The sequence below is a fragment of the Malurus melanocephalus genome, unplaced genomic scaffold, assembly GCF_030028575.1.
Source record: "Malurus melanocephalus ecotype Western Australia unplaced genomic scaffold, MMel_1.1 scaffold_62, whole genome shotgun sequence".
Classification (NCBI taxonomy): Eukaryota; Metazoa; Chordata; class Aves; order Passeriformes; family Maluridae; genus Malurus; species Malurus melanocephalus.
The window spans coordinates 2,802,602-2,818,231 of record NW_026623294.1 but is presented as its reverse complement, the minus strand read 5'-3'; the positions used below and the strand labels follow the sequence as shown (position 1 = coordinate 2,818,231).

At 37.5% G+C, this 15,630-nt stretch overlaps 1 protein-coding gene across 9 annotated transcripts in view; it reads left to right on the top strand.

Moving 5' to 3' along the window:
- UBR5 (ubiquitin protein ligase E3 component n-recognin 5) overlaps positions 1–15,630 on the top strand; it is an 83,057-nt gene that overhangs the window by 3,397 nt on the left and 64,030 nt on the right. For 8 of the 9 annotated variants that reach the window (XM_057366299.1, XM_057366301.1, XM_057366297.1 and 5 more), the window contains exons 2-5: positions 12,323–12,367; positions 12,836–12,917; positions 13,093–13,169; positions 13,970–14,089. In XM_057366299.1, coding sequence (XP_057222282.1) covers positions 12,323–12,367; positions 12,836–12,917; positions 13,093–13,169; positions 13,970–14,089 — 324 coding nt within the window. The remainder of the gene's footprint in view (positions 1–12,322; positions 12,368–12,835; positions 12,918–13,092; positions 13,170–13,969; positions 14,090–15,630) is intronic. The other variant, XM_057366303.1, reaches the window with a different exon arrangement.

Sequence of the window (15,630 nt, the reverse complement as noted above, 5' to 3'; positions counted from 1 at the left end):
ACTATGCTTTGTGAAGGAAGTTTGACACAGTTTCATAGATAAATTAATCTTAGTAAATTCTTCTTAGTATATTTCTTAATTTTATGTTGGGTTAGGAAGTGGGTGTARCCATGACAAATAGCCTTTTCTTGGCTATTATGAAACCTCACAGGAGCAGTTTTAACTTGCTGCTCTGTGGAAGGAGAAGGGGAGTCTTTCACCTTACATAAATGGCTTTCCTTACATGAACTAACCTTCAGGGACAGGATTCATCTCAAAGTTTTGACTTTGTTTTTACTTTGTACTAAGAAAGTTTTTGTCAGATAAGCTATTTAAGTCCTAGCATAGAGTAAGATGTAATTTTTGAAGTGGTCATTGACACAATGTTAATGTGGTCTTTTCTCTCCTCCTGAAGATGAGATGTAATGAATGTGTTAAATAGAGGGTATTCTGAATTTAAGATGAGTGTTCAGAAATGTCATGTAGTAAGTTTACTGGCATCTTTGGAACCAGTAACACACCTGAGAAAAGTTAATTTGAAGCTTCAGTGAATCTCTATGTAGAGTCAGCTTTGGAGGAAGAAGGGATGATCTCGTTCGTACGTGACTTTGTTTTCCCTTAATAATACATTCAGTGCCTGTCTCTGTTGTTTGAATATTACTTACTTCAGGCTGTACCTGTACTGAAAATTTAAGTAGTGTACTTTGCATTGCCTGCATTGTTTGCTGTCTCTGATAATCAATTTATGTGGAAAAAATACCTAGCAAGAACATGCCTTTTTAATCTGCACATCAGTTTAAGGTACTGTGCAAGTGATCAGTGGATATGTGGCTGCTGCTTTGGCAGACGCCACTCCTCTTGCATTTGCTGATGAGCAAATCTGTTAAAAATCTCAAGCAGATGTTGCTGGAAGGAGCTGGCGAAGGGTGTGGTGTGGCTGTGCAGGGAGCCAGCAGGGATGTGGAGCTGGTGTCTTGGCCCCACGTGTCTGCAGGAGCCACGCACAGAGGGGGAGAGGAGGGGGAGAGAGAGCGCCTGATAATGGAAGTGTTTGCTTAGCGCTGAAACCCCTTTTTCTAGGTCCACAGGCATGCTGGGAAGGRTACCTGTCCTCTTGTGTAGAGGAAGGCAGCCCAAGCATGAACTTCTCCTGTTACTTGTGTATAATCTGCATTGCTGCCCCAAGCTGGGGAAAAGAAGGGGTTGACTGCTACATTCTTAAACAGAAAACCTGCAAGTTGTTTGTAGATAATACAGTAATTATTTTAGCTTAGGTGATTAATTTTGGTGTGCTTTAAACTGTTCCTGATCTACTTCAGCAAAAGTGCAGGTAGTCTGCCTTAAACAGGAATAGATGGTTTAATTACTGGAAAGCCGTAACTGATGTAGTATTTGAATTTCCTGAGTTAACAGCTGCTTGATGCAATTTTGGTAACGGGAGAAGCGTTGAATTTGGTTTTAGGATTAATTTCTTGAAAGAACAGACAAATTTAGATTGACATCTTTCAGAAGAGAGTGAAGGAATGGTGTGACTGTCATTGCATCGTTACTATTATGATTATCATCATCATCAGACTCTTTGGTGGAAACACTTTATAAAAAATAAAATGGTTTGGCTGCCTCAAAAGGTTTGCACCACCATTGTGGTGATRTAGACTGTTACAGAATTCATACATTGAATGCAGCAATACATTAAGCTTTGATGTTACTTCAGTATTGTTACTTAACAATAATTTGTGAAGTTAAGTATCAGAATTTACAGATAAGCATCATTTCATATCTGTTTAAATGTGAAAGGTTACTTATACATAGGCTGCTATTCTAGGCCATTTTGAACTTTGCTCTGCCAGGGTCCTCTTCTGGTWACAATTGCTTGCTATACCCCAGATGCTGCCTTTGGAGACCATATATGTAATTGTCTSTGAATGTTCTTGCTGAAACTTCCCTGAGATGTTGTAAGTCAGAGTAATTGCTGTCTTCTGAAGGCAGAGGTTTGTTTTCCCCGCCTCTTATGCTGCACTAGATTCTGATCCCATAGGAAACTGACTTAATTTGCTAAAATTATATAAAGATAGCCTTGGTAAAGTTAATACAACTTAGYGCATTAGGATGTTGAACTGGTTTATCTCCTTGTTGGGTGAGCATCAGAATATTTTGAAAAGTGCTGCAGGAGGGAGAGTTGGTAGTGAACAGGGAAGAGGAAGCAGGGTTGAGTTCCTTCCATTTTGAAAGCAACAAGTTTATTTTGGCTACTGTAATGTGAAACTGTACTGTGAATGTGATCCGGGCTGAGAGTAGTTGTGGCCTGTCACAAGGAATTTAGTAAAACAGTAATTGGGGCACAAATGTTGCTTCTTTTTTCCTTCTCAAAGCATATATAAGGTTTGAGCATATTTGTTAGACCAATGATAAAGTAAGATTAATTGACTAAGATATGAATATCTGTATTTTGAGGCTGACAATGCAAGTCAGAGCTGTCAGAAAACAACTTTTTTGATTTTAAGAACAGTAAGGTATGAGTCAACAACACTTATGTGCTAAGTATTTCTGGAAGTTAAAGACTATAAACAATAAYGTGCATTTGAGGTAATTTTTGGTATATGATGTATTTATGAAATACTCTAATTTCCATGTAGGTTTTTTGTCAAATTTGGGATTAAATCATAAAATAGATGTGAAGGGTGACACTTTTCTTTCTTAAACTATCTAAAGTAGGTAACTGTTCAGTACACAGTTAYATTTTCATGAAAAATGAAATGTGAGCCGAAACAGTCAAGGATGTACCTAAGCTTGGCAAACKGCAGTGTGTTGTAGCTGCCTTTTCATAGTTATGGCAAATTAATAATTTGTAACTTAAATCGGTGGTATTATGTATTTGAAATGTAGATAAAGAAGAGAAGGGGGTTCAAGGTATTTTATTTTAGTGATTAGACTGGCAGCAATCTAATTTGCTGTTAAATTTGCAAAATGCAAATAGTGTAAAAGCTGTTTTGAATTTCTCTGCCTCAACTCAACAGCCACTTATGTAGGAAAAAAAAAACATATACAAGAAACCTACTTGTTCTTTTCAGTTGTACGGACTTTTTTTAAATTTGAATTCATTGATGTCCACTAAGGATTTGGCTCTCGGAAATGACTCCATGTAGAAGACTGCAGTAGTTGGCATCTCTATATGCCCCAGAGAAAATGTGAAAACAAGGCCTGGTTGCAGTAGTTAAAGGATTTTAAATTGAGAGGGACAATTTGGAGAAAAAAAAAAAGTTGAAAAAAACGCACAAATCAAATTTTCACAGTGCACGCTTGTATTTTGTCCAAAACTGGACAAAAGTTCAAATGAGGATGACACAGCATTAGTTACTTTGCTACAGGAGTAATTGTCCAAACTTCAGACCATATTTGCAGTTTCTGGCATAGAACTATTTTGACAACAAACTCTGTGCTCTATTTCTAAAAGTCTTTCTGTGCTTGAAAAATTCAGTCAACCAACATTGCATCCTTTTCTCTTGCCCTTCCCCTCCAGGGAAATTAGCATTTTGCTTCAATTTAAAAATTTATTTTGTAGGGGAGAGAATATGTACTCCCTGATACAAAGGCATGAAGTGGGACAATTCTAAACAGTTGAATTGTCTGTAAACCTCATTAGAAAGGTTTAGGGTGGAGCACTGGTCATCTGCATTTATATAAAACTGCCTGTTTGGCTGCAGGTGAGGAGTGATGTAACCATTGAATTTGCTGTCTTTGAAAATTTTGTCTTCATCTCACAAGTCTTACTGCTACACCCAGCACTTGTCAGGGGAATTTCTTGTACTACATATGCTTCACCCAGTCTTTCAGCAAATCCTAGCTGCTGCACTGTAAAGTGCAATGTGTTTTGCAGCTGCAATCCATGTTGGTACAGTGAAGTATTGAATGTTTGCCATCCCAACTTGATTATTTTGTTGCAGTTCTAAAAATGATTTTTAGTGTAGCATCTTAACAGTTTGTCTTACTGGATGATTTTTGTTATCCCAAGCCAGTTGCTGTTGATTCCTTAAATTGCTTACATAAAATTGCTCACAGTGYAGATGAAATGTGTATTCTCTGTAATGTTGTTTTGGACAGCTTTTCATCATTAAACTGGTTACTACCTTTTATCAGAAAACATATCCCAAAATATTTTGGTRTCATCTTTCTCATTTAATTTTTACATTGTGGGTTTTAGTAAAGAATGCAGAGTAAAAAACTTTGAAAACATATCCATGATTAAAACTATTCTGGACATTTACTGTGTTGGATTTTATTGCTGTCGTTGTTTTACTGCCAGCCATGAGGTCTGCCAGTAGAATTTGTGACAACAGTAGTTAACTCAGCAGATGAAGATACAAAGGCTGCTGGAGAGTTCAGTAATCTTATGAAATTTGTCTTCAGCRAAAAAAAGCCCAAAACCCAATCCACATTCAACAGGGTGTGTTTTTTGTTTGTCAAAGCAATCAGTTCAAAATATCTGGAGTAACTGAGGATGATTATACCTATGCAGCTRTAGTTTTCCTATTCGTTAGAAGATAGCCCAGAAAGAAACTGCTCAGTACCCAAGTCTCACTGCTGTTACTTTCTGCAGCATCAGTTTACTATCATCTCTGGTTAAACTGGATGCTAATTTTGTCTTTTTTCTATGAGCTGTAGAAGTAGTAGTTGATTAGTTTAATCCAAACCTGTGGTAAAACAGCATTTAAAAATTTGCTTGCAGTCTTACATTATGCTTCGTTCTATATTATCCATTGTGCTTTCTCAAACTTTCACCTTTTTCACCATTGGAAAGGATTTCTCTCTGTATGTGTAGGTAGTTCCGACAGTGAAATGGATCTTGATTGGGACTTCTGGACTCTACTAAAAATTGTAATTTCACTGTGTAGGTGTCAGTGTAGAGTCTGACATTGACTGAATATAGACAAACGTTTGTGCTACWGCATTTTTACCTTAACTGGAAAATAAATATTCACTTATGTGAATAAAGTTGAATGTATGCCTTACTCTGTTGTTGTTTGAAGCTAATGGGGTCTGTCAGTTCCCTCAGTTAAGGGTGGTATCGTTTTAATTTCTTGTTCAKTTTGCAAAATTAATTTTCTTAAATGYGTCTCTGTGTTTATTCTTTCATCTGTGGTATGGAAGTTTTGCTGTTCTCTATCCAGCCCAAAAATGGTAAGAGATGCATTTTTTCTCAATCTCTAGTCAATATCAAGAGATGTTCTTCTAAACAAAATATATGGCTTTTAATAAATTTTTTATTTTTTTAGTTTAAGTGAGTTATTGTTGTCTGATCTTTAATTAAGGTCTTTCTTAGGTTGTTGGAACTCTTTTCTTTTGCTTTGAGCACCCTGGCTGTATCAGTAAGAGCAGTTTTGCTTTTTTTATTTTCTTTCTGCTTTTTTAACTCATTGTGTACACAATTCACTGACTTTGACAAAATGTATCTGTCTCTAGARCAGTAATTTAAAGTTGCTTAATTAAATATTCAAATGGTACAGATCATAGCATACTGTCATTGTGGGGCAGATTGTGTAGGCAGAAGGTAATCTGGCAGGGATTGCCCTGCTCCTTATAGGAAGGCTGGGGARTAACAGGCTGTTTTGCTGGAATGGCCAAAACTGTTTTTTTTTCTCTTACGGTGCAGAGTGTGTGTCTGGCAAAATTGTTACCTGAAATGATACGTCCCTAGGCAATATCTGAAGCAGGGGATACTCAGTGTGGTACTTCATGAGCTCTTCTAGAGGAACCAAAACACTGGTTACATTGAGGGAAGCACCTGGACTTTCATGGTTAGGGTGCGGGCAGATGGAAAAAAAGAGTCCCTTTTTCTGGCAGTGCAAAAATGTATTGGGATGAGCTGTGCACCTCAGAAACTGGGGTTTCTTTTGAGTTATTTTGCCTGCACTGTACATCTGACAGAGCGATTTGGCTGCTTGTTTTTCTGGCTTGATGCTTGCTCTCTATKATTTGTTCCAGGCCTCAATCCATTCCTATCTAAATCAAAGGTGCAGTTTCTGAGAGAAAGGTTTTGAAGATGTGCTTTTTAGTGGAAGACAATGCAGTGTGAGGAGGAGGTCCATGGTATTTAAAAGGCAGTTTTTAACAAGTTTGAAAAAGTGACATGCAGATAACACTCTGTGCCAGAGTTTTTGTTGAATACTTCAAGGCTTGGAATTGGAGGAATTGGCAAGTAAAGGACTGGACATGCTAAATGATCCTTCCCTGTTGCTAAAACTAATTCAGAATGAGAATAAGCTCGTTGGACTTTATAGCAAAGCAATTAGAATTCAGTTCTTGTTTGTGCTTTGTTTTTTATAAAATCACTTGTACAAAACATACAGTTGCTTTTCTCTACTCAAGACACAAAGTATTTAATAATGCGACAATTCTTACTTTTAAAAATATTTTTATAGCATTTGAATGCTGTAATCAAAGGCCGTTTTCCAGCTTTGCACAAAGTGATCACAGCTCTCAAAAGCTTAGAGTACAGGAAAATGGTGAAGAGATGATTTAGGTTCCCGCAGTAGCCACAGCTGGGACGAGGGCCTGGCTCCCCAGGCTTTAAGCTGGTATGCTGGTGAATTCACAGCCTCCCTGTTTCCTCATAATTAACTCCTGAAAGAGCATTAATAGTCTTATTACCATGGGATACAAAAAAAGGTTTTATGATTTTCAGTGACTGGATTTTTATTTTGGTAGCATTTTTTTAGTGAAATCACTATAGCAATGTTCTGACTGTAAAAATTAGGATTTTTTCCCTTCTTTGCCTAAACGTGATCTTTTAAGTTTCACTCATTSTAGTTAAACAAATATACAGCTTCCTGGCTGTACTTTGATAGCTAGCATTTGTTTGTTGTTCAGTGTAGTAACACTGGCTCATGTTATTATCATGTGTGTATTTTTCAAGTATCCTTTAATTTAGAATCATGGGGTTATTAATTCCCGTTATGCATGTTTTATTATCACAAGAGGATGTAGTTACTAAAGTGATGGATAGTTAAATAGCTTACAACCGTAATTGTTTTTTTAAGATTCAGAACTCAGTCAGCTGAGTTGGTTGATCCAGTTGTTTAGCTGTTGTGGTGTTCTGGCTAAAGAAATAGCGTTCTGCTAAATGTTAAACAAAATAGCTACAAGGACTTAGTACAGTTGAACAGAATCTGGAAACACAGAATGATGATTTGATGCATTCTGCACCAAAGAACAGATTCTGTCTTTTATGGCCTGGATTTACTAACTATGGTTTTGGAAATCTACTGCTGTAGAAGGAATTCAGATTGAGGCTGACTTATTCTCCTCCAGTATATTTTTCTTTTTCTTTTCCACAGAAACACCCCTAGGTGTTTAGGCAACTTGTAGCTGTAGATTTACTTTACTCAAATGGTCTAGATAATATGCTAAATAACATGTAGGTGTGTTGTAACTCCTCTGTGGAAGTCCTCTCAGGATTATACCATTTGTGATTTTTCCTGTTTGTATTCAGACTGGCRGCTACAATTTTTTTTTCCAGAAAAGGGGCCATGCTCTTTCATAGCTTATGGGTGTTTGCTTTTTTAAAAAGCATGATTGACTTTGTTTTCCTCTTGAGCTAGGCTGTGGCCTTCCTTTGTACTGTGGTGTGAAGTTATGGTTCTGGGTTTTTTAAATTCAGAGGGGGAAGTATTCAGTGTCACTTAAATGATAAATCTGAAAGCTCAGTAGATTCTGAGCTAAAGGAACCAGTTGTCCATCTTAAAAATTCATTGCTAGTCAGAGGCATTTCGCAAATACTACAGGTTTCTACCCCTTGTCTTGCTGTTCTTGCTAAAAAAACAGAATACTTCCATCTGGATATTTTAGTACCATGAGGTTTTTTACTGACTGTCTAACTCTTTTCCTGGCTTAATGGTGTAACTTTTCTTGTGCCACTGACCTTAGAGGGATCCTATGTAGTAAAACATGAGCTCCTAGCTTTTCAATGGCTTTTGCTGCTCTGCCTTCAAATCAAACGTGTGGAGATCACATCCTGAAAGCATTGAATCCTCCATATGAATTGCAGAATAGCTGAGGTTGGAAGGGACCTCTGGAAATCATCCAGTCCCATTCCCAGTCAGGGCTGTCGACAGCTGGTTGCCCAGGGCTGTGTTCAGATGGCCGTTCAGTAACTCTGGAGGGTTGAGACTCTGCARCCTCTCTGAACACCCTGTACAAGTGCTTGATCACCCTCACAGCAAAGAAAGTGTTTCTTCATGTTCAGACAGAACCTTACGTGTTCAATGTGTGTCTACTGCCTCTAGTCCTGTCRCTGGGTGCCACTGGAAAGAACGTGGCTCTGTCCCCTTTACTACCCTTGCTTTAGATATTAATATATGTTGATAAGATACCCCCCAGAGCTTTCTCTTTCCTAGGCTGAAGACCCAACTTCACTCAGCCTTTCCTSTTTTGAGATGCACTAGTCCCTTAATCATTTTTGTATCCCATTGCTTTGCATACTGTGTCCTGTATGTTCACATCTCTTTTGTAGTGGGAAGCCCAGAACTCCAGATGTGGCCTCGTGAGTGCTGAATAAAGAGAAGGATTGCCTTCCTCAGTGTGCTGGCAGTACTTTCGCTTCTTTAGCCAGAATGCCATTTGCCTTCTTAGCTGCAAGGCATGTTGGCTCATGTTCAGCCTGGTGTCCACCAGGATTTCTAGGTCCTTTGCCAGGTTTGCTACACTGTTCTCCAGCTGGGCAGTCTCTGGCATGTGTTCTTGTGCATGTGGTTGATCCTCCCAAGGTACAGGGGTTTGTGCCTCACCTCCCCTTAGKGGTCATGAGGTTGCTGTGCTCTGGATGGCAGTGTGACATCTGGAATATCCRCCAGTCCTTGCAGTTTGGTGTCATCACCAAACTTGCTGAGGGTACCACTGCCCCATCCCCTGGATTGTTAATGAGGATGTTGAGCAGGACTGGACCCAGTATTGACCCCTGTGGCACAAAGCTTGTCACTGGCTTCCAGCCAGACCTCGTGACACTAGTCACCACCCTCTGGGTCCAGATGTTCAGACAGTTTTTSGTTCACCTCACTGTCTGCTCATCCAGCCTGAACATAAACAGYTTCTATGTGAGTGTGTTGTGGAAGACAGCATTAAAAGCCTCGCTAGACAATACCACTACTCTCCACCTGTTTTTATATACAGTGATAAGAAATCTGCCTTTTTTGTTAGAACTAAAATACATGCTTACATTCTCTGTAAGGTGAAGAAAATGAGCAAGTAATTTTATGTGCCTCTGCAGTGTATATTTACCTCTGAATGGTAGRTATTGATGGTATCTGTCTTTAACCTTCTGGTGTTGCTACTATGCTATTTCTGCTAATTTTTCTTGTGATGCTTCAACCTTCTTGTGGGCTAGCTTATACCTGAGTTAGGTCAGTATCTACATCATGTTGTTATATCATTAAATAATAATGGTCTGCTGTCAGAGAATTTTCRTTCTGCAATCACTGTATTACCTGAATTTTTAGTGGCATTGCAGAAAGCTGTTTTCAGGACATTAATTTGTTTGATGTTTGCCATATTAGCTTTCTACTGCAGATTACTGAATCAGCACAGTGTGTTACCATTGTTCCAGAGAGAGCTATTAAATAGTCAGAACTGCCTTTATCAACCAAACTGACAATCCTGCAAAATAGGAAATAAAGTTTGGGAGCCATGTTTTGTAAACCTGTGTTGTCTGATACCATGAAATACAAAAATAGCTGTTCAAGTAAGACAAGAGGTCCACCTTATTTCCCTCCTGTTTGTTGCAGGGACCAGTGCTAGATTGACTGGAGAAGAGTGTTAGAACAGGGAAAACATACAGTGATGCTTTTTTAGCTTCTAAGAATTTGCAGCTTGAGGATTTCCTGAGCAGTTTGCGTTATTTTAGTAGGTAATAGCCAAATAGTCCTAATTTAAAATTCTTTAAATGTGGAGAGGATATAATGTAAGCTGTGGTACCCCTAATTACAAACCGAGTAGAGCAATGAGTTTCTTTGTCATCTAGTTTGTTTTGGTGATCTGTGTATYGCAGTCTAAACACATTATCCCCCTACCCTGCTGAAAGTACTGGTTACCTTGTAGCCTATCATTTTGTACTTGTGCTTGAGACGTTTTTTCTTACATGCATTACTTTATTTTTTACAGATAATCTTACTGTCTGCTTTTGTGTGGTACTTTAACATTTGATTTTATGAATTCTCCCCCCTACCTACCCAGAATGATTTAAAGCACACTCTAAATCTTCATTTATTCCAGTAGGAGAAAGGTGTAACTTTTGAGCAGGTGGAAGACTGCTTGTTTGGAAGCTGCTCTCTAATTTTTGGGATAGCAGTCAGGGGCAGGAACCTTTTGTATGCGGTATTAACATCATTGACAGCGTCTAGCATTGAAGTTTGGGTAGTTTGGGATTAGAAATTGAAGATAATGTATTTGCTTAAGGTTTTCATTGGGATCCATTTTCTGCATTTCTGATACTYTGTTTTCGTGACACTGATAGACACAGGAACTCATTTCCATGGGATTCARGATAGGCAGGTGTGAGATGTCTTTGATCTGGAGAACTGTGCAGCTCTGCTAGGCCAAAACCTGTAAACCAGTCACAAAACTGCTCCCTTGAGTCTGGCTCTGCGCTCAGAGCACTTCAGGATCTCAGCTGAGGGGCAGGGATGAAGGTTGTATTTACCTTTTAAGTGTTGATAGGTATATAATACTGTTCTCCCTTGTGATATTGATTGTGTCATATGGGTCARTGGTTCACTCCACACTCTCCCACARTTCACTCTTGTGGGGTACCTTTCACACAGATTGCATGGGAAGTTTATGTTTTGCTTTTGTGGGTTGTCTTCACAGAAGCCTTATCTGTGTATGTACTCTTGGCCTGTGTGAAGTAGTTGTGGCTGAAAATTGGGAGTGTGAAGTCRCCTACTTACAAACCGGCAGCTTGTCTTGGATAGCAAAAGGCAATTCTAAACAAATTCAGTTCCTTCCTGCTGTCTTTTTTTCACTTTTCCTTTCTTTTTGGGCTTGAAAGTTGACTTCTATCAGTATAAAATACCTTGTTTCTCAAACAGATTTTACAGATTTTTTCCTTACTTTTTTCCTCAGGACAAATATTTGAAACACTGTTGTTAAGATTTGACTGTTTAGACCTCTAATCTGTTTTCTTTCTCATGCTTAGGGTTTGCAAGTAGCTGAAGTCTGTTGTCCATAATCTGTTTGTAGAAACTGAAATGAAACAAGTAAAAATAAAGGATTTAAAGACATGGATTCAAACAGGTTAAGCAGTGCTGGTGCATGTCTTTATTTTAGGTTTAGAAAGGTGTTGCTGCCTTACTCTGGGATGAACATGGTACAAAGCTGAGATATTTTTCTTAATTAAGAGCATCTTGCATGAGTTTCACAGAATTGATCTTGTATTTATATCTTGATAAAATGCAAATACTCTGACCATAATTTGAAGCTCTTTAGGGGGGCTTTTTCAGATTGCTTGTCTCCTTTGGGGAGAAAGGAACCCAAGCTTTAATTGACATGCCTGTCTGATACTACTCAAGTGTCTTTACTGCCCATAGAGGATCTTTCCTAAGTGGATTAGAAATTACCTTAGAAATTATTTTTTTGCTTTCCACTTTTGGACACAGTGTCCTCTAAACACGAGTGGTATATGGGTTTGCCCATTTTTCGCTTCTGATCTTTTGAACTTTTGGGAACATTCTTTACCTTTTAATAAAGGTACTGTTTTACATAACCCTATAAATAGTGATGTTTCTCTGGTTTGTTTCTTTTGCTAGTCAGAATTTGTTGTTTGTCCCTTTTGCTGTTGGCTTTTGTTCATCTGTTTCCTTGCCTTTTCTGTTTTGGGGAACTTACTGTYGTATTTTTGGCTCTCACATGCCATATACTTGGATTTCATAGAGGTTTATAATCCTGTCTACTCTGCAATACTGTGTGCAAGCTTATTCAAGGAAATACATGTATATCTACAGTTCGTGGTCATTGCTTCATGTGTTTATTTTGTGCATGAAGTTGTGAATAGTTGTAACAAGGCAAGAGTAGTGTTTTTTGTTAATGACTTACAAAATATACAGAAATGCAAGCAAATGTTGATTCTGTGGCAAGRGTAAAACTCAAAAGCAGAAAACCTCCAAAACAAAAACTGGTTTGAAGCTGAACACTATCCAGTTCTTAAACAGACTGCCAGCACCAAGTAGTATTTATATTAAACTTCGATAAATACGGTGGTAAGTTGTTCCCATAACATCATAAATATGCTATGTGAATGGATGTTGTGAACTGTGGAGTATATMATCAAATAACAGCTTATTTCTTTCTGTTTCAGATTAAGGGAAGTTTCAGAGAAGCTGAATAAATATAATTTAAACAGGTAAGGCATATCATATGCTGCTATAAATAATTTAGGAATGTACAATTTTCCTAACAGCAACAAGAAGTAGSTGATTGTACTGTAGATGATGTAGCCTTAGAAATCCTCAATGCTACTGATACTGAAGTTCAGAAATAGTTCGGATAACACAGGAAGAAAATGGGAGTTTCTCAGTTACGATAAATTACATTATTAAAATCCWCATTTTGAAATGGCTTCTTAATATGACGTATAAATCCTGTTTTTTATTGCTGATCAGATTAAATGAAAACTTACCATCTTTTAAAGATTTTTTTCCTGCATTTTATGTTCTGTGTGTTTCATTGACATTTAGTCATTTTTGAAAGCTTTTCATATTGTTAACCAGCACTGCGCATTTTTAGTTCCATGCACAACTTGATTTTTATTTTATTTTTTTCAGACTTCAAAAGTTATAAAATGCTGTAAATTCTCACTTTTTATTTTCAGCCACCCGCCTTTGAATGTATTGGAACAGGCCACTATTAAACAGTGTGTGGTGGGACCAAATCACGCTGCATTTCTTCTGGAGGTAAATTGCTGAGGTGATCTCAGATAACAACTTGAAACCATACAATTAAAATTAGTTCTTCTAACATTAAATTCATTAACACTCTTCAGAAACTGKAGGCTTGTGTTTTTATTTTTTTGGTAAACTTGTCTTACATTTTAGTTTTGAACACTTGCTTTTCTTGTTCTAAATACAGGATGGTAGAGTCTGCAGGATTGGTTTTTCAGTTCAGCCAGACAGACTGGAATTGGGTAAACCTGAGAATAGTGATGGGTAAGAAATGCTTTTCTTCTAAGATTTTTTTTAAACTCAGTAAGCAGCTTGGCTGCTTTTCTGGTTTTGTTTTTATTTGTTTGTTTTCGAAGTAGATTTTGGAATGGATTCTTTGAGTAGAGACACAGTGGTTATGGTGATGCAGCCAAACAGCCTAGCTTGACAAACTGGTATATTAAGAAATAGAATATTTGTGATATTGTGATTCTGAAAGAAGTGAGACAGGCTTTCTTTAACTTCAAGAAACAAACTCCTCCAAAAATAATCTTTAAGAAGGAAACTCTGTWAAATTGTTAAGCTCTATGTAGAATCCACTCTGAAAGTGGTCCCTCTCTGGCAAGGCTCACTTTCTAGACCTGTGGTCCTCRGTCCAGGTAAGTCCCCCTTAATAGGACTAATTAATGGTTCATATTTGAATTTAAACCACTTAAWATTGAAGTAGTATACTCAGGCTCAGGTTTATGCATAGAACACCTGCTGATTACAATTTGTACATATACACTAATGGAAAACTTAGCACAGTGGCTAACTCAAATCACTAATTAGCTTAATATATATTTGCAACTGTGCTRTTATGGATTGCTGATGTACATAAGGTCTGTTAGGCATGCTTTCCACTTTCTTTTTCCAGTGTACTTCTTAATATASAGTTAGATTAGTTTGGAATATTCCCCAAGGGTGTTGCTTAAGCTGGTATGTTACCAGACTAAGTCCCTGAGAATTTCAACCTGGGATTCCAGGTTTTGTTCTTAACCCATYTGGGATTGTTTTGTGACTGATTTACCATCTTTTACTTTCAGTTCAAAGTTGAGCAGTGGCTCAGGGGCAGGAAGGACATCCAGGCCAGGCAGGACTAGTGACTCCCCATGGTTTCTGTCTGGTCCTGAAACTCTGGGCAGACTGGCAGGCAACACCCTTGGGTAAGTTTTGATAGGATTGAGGCTGCAATCTGTTTGTTCCATATTTGAGTATATGTGTATACACATATATAAATTGTATGCAGTATGTATAAGGGAACGTATAATAACAGCAGTTGTGTAGGTAGGGTATAACAAAAAAACCCAACTTGATTGACTTGGTTAAAATAACAGACATTTAAGTGACCCTTCAACACCTAGGATACAGASAGTTCTTCATATATGTGTGAAGAATAACTTGGTTTTGGCTGTGTTGTCTTCTTCTGAATGTTTTTTAGTTCCCTGGTTTTTGAAAAGCAGTCTTTTAGAGGGACACTATCAATTTAAACCATGTTAGGCTAGAAGCATAAAGTGAAATGAGAACATTTATGCAGGAAGAGCCTATATTATGTGATCCATTGCCTTCTCCCTTGTCCAAAGTCATGAGTAGTGTTTTGATAGCTGGGGTCCYATACATAGTACCAGAAAAGGAACATTTGGAAAAGGTTGTTTCTCAGAACCTTTAACATATTACTGTATGCAAAATGTACTGTATAGATCATTGATTTGTCATTAGCTTTAAAATTGATGGTGTCCCTTTTTATAGAAAGGTAATCTTCATTCCATAATGACAGCRATCTCTTTGTTACGTGTTTTTGTAAGACTTGTTTAACTGTGCTGCTTCTTAAGGTTATTAACTGCAGTAGGGAGAACTGTGGTTTCTGCAYGTGAATGATTTGTTAAGAGGGAGGAACTACATCTTTTCCATGACAGAAAATTTGTTGATTTTTTATTAAGAAATAAAATAATTTCATTTGGCCTTAGTTGCGTGAAGAATAACCCATCCTCGTAACCTTCCCAATTTTTCTCTGAAATCATTGTGTATCTGAAACGAAAAATCCATGTGTTAAATGTTAAAGACAAACTAGTATTGTCATGTTTAAGAACTTATTGTGGGATGTGTAACATATTTTCTTCCTCATTATTTTTAGCTAAGTGTAGTGTGTTAAAATTGTTTGAATCTTAGGAGACCAACCCTGAAGTGTTCCTAATGTCTTCTCTTGAATGTCTTGGAACTAGATAGTTGAAAGTCACTGAACTAGTAGAGTAGCAGTAGGCACTATATCTGGTCTGTTCAATKGAGGGAATAATTATCTTAATAAATTGAATCTAAAACCATTCAAGCTGTGGAGCCATTAGATCAGATAACTGGATTTGGAAAATTGCTAGCATGCTGCTGCACAGTGGAGAGATGTGGTAAACTAGTAGGTGAACAGAAATGAGCTGAAAGATTTCTATTCTGTATTAATATTTATTTTAGGTTTGGACAGCTTTAATAGCAAGGGATGTGTCCTTATTAACAGGACCAAGTTAGGACACACAGGGAATATTTGAATTATTACACAAAAAGAAATGTTTTTAACTATTAGATGTCTAAATGATGTCATGGTTAGTTTATAACTTAAAGTATAAAATGCCTCTGTAGTAGGTATTAATATCTAAAATGGAACATCTTCTTTAAGTCCACACCTCCCTGCTGAGAGTTGAATTGAGAGTTGCTCTGT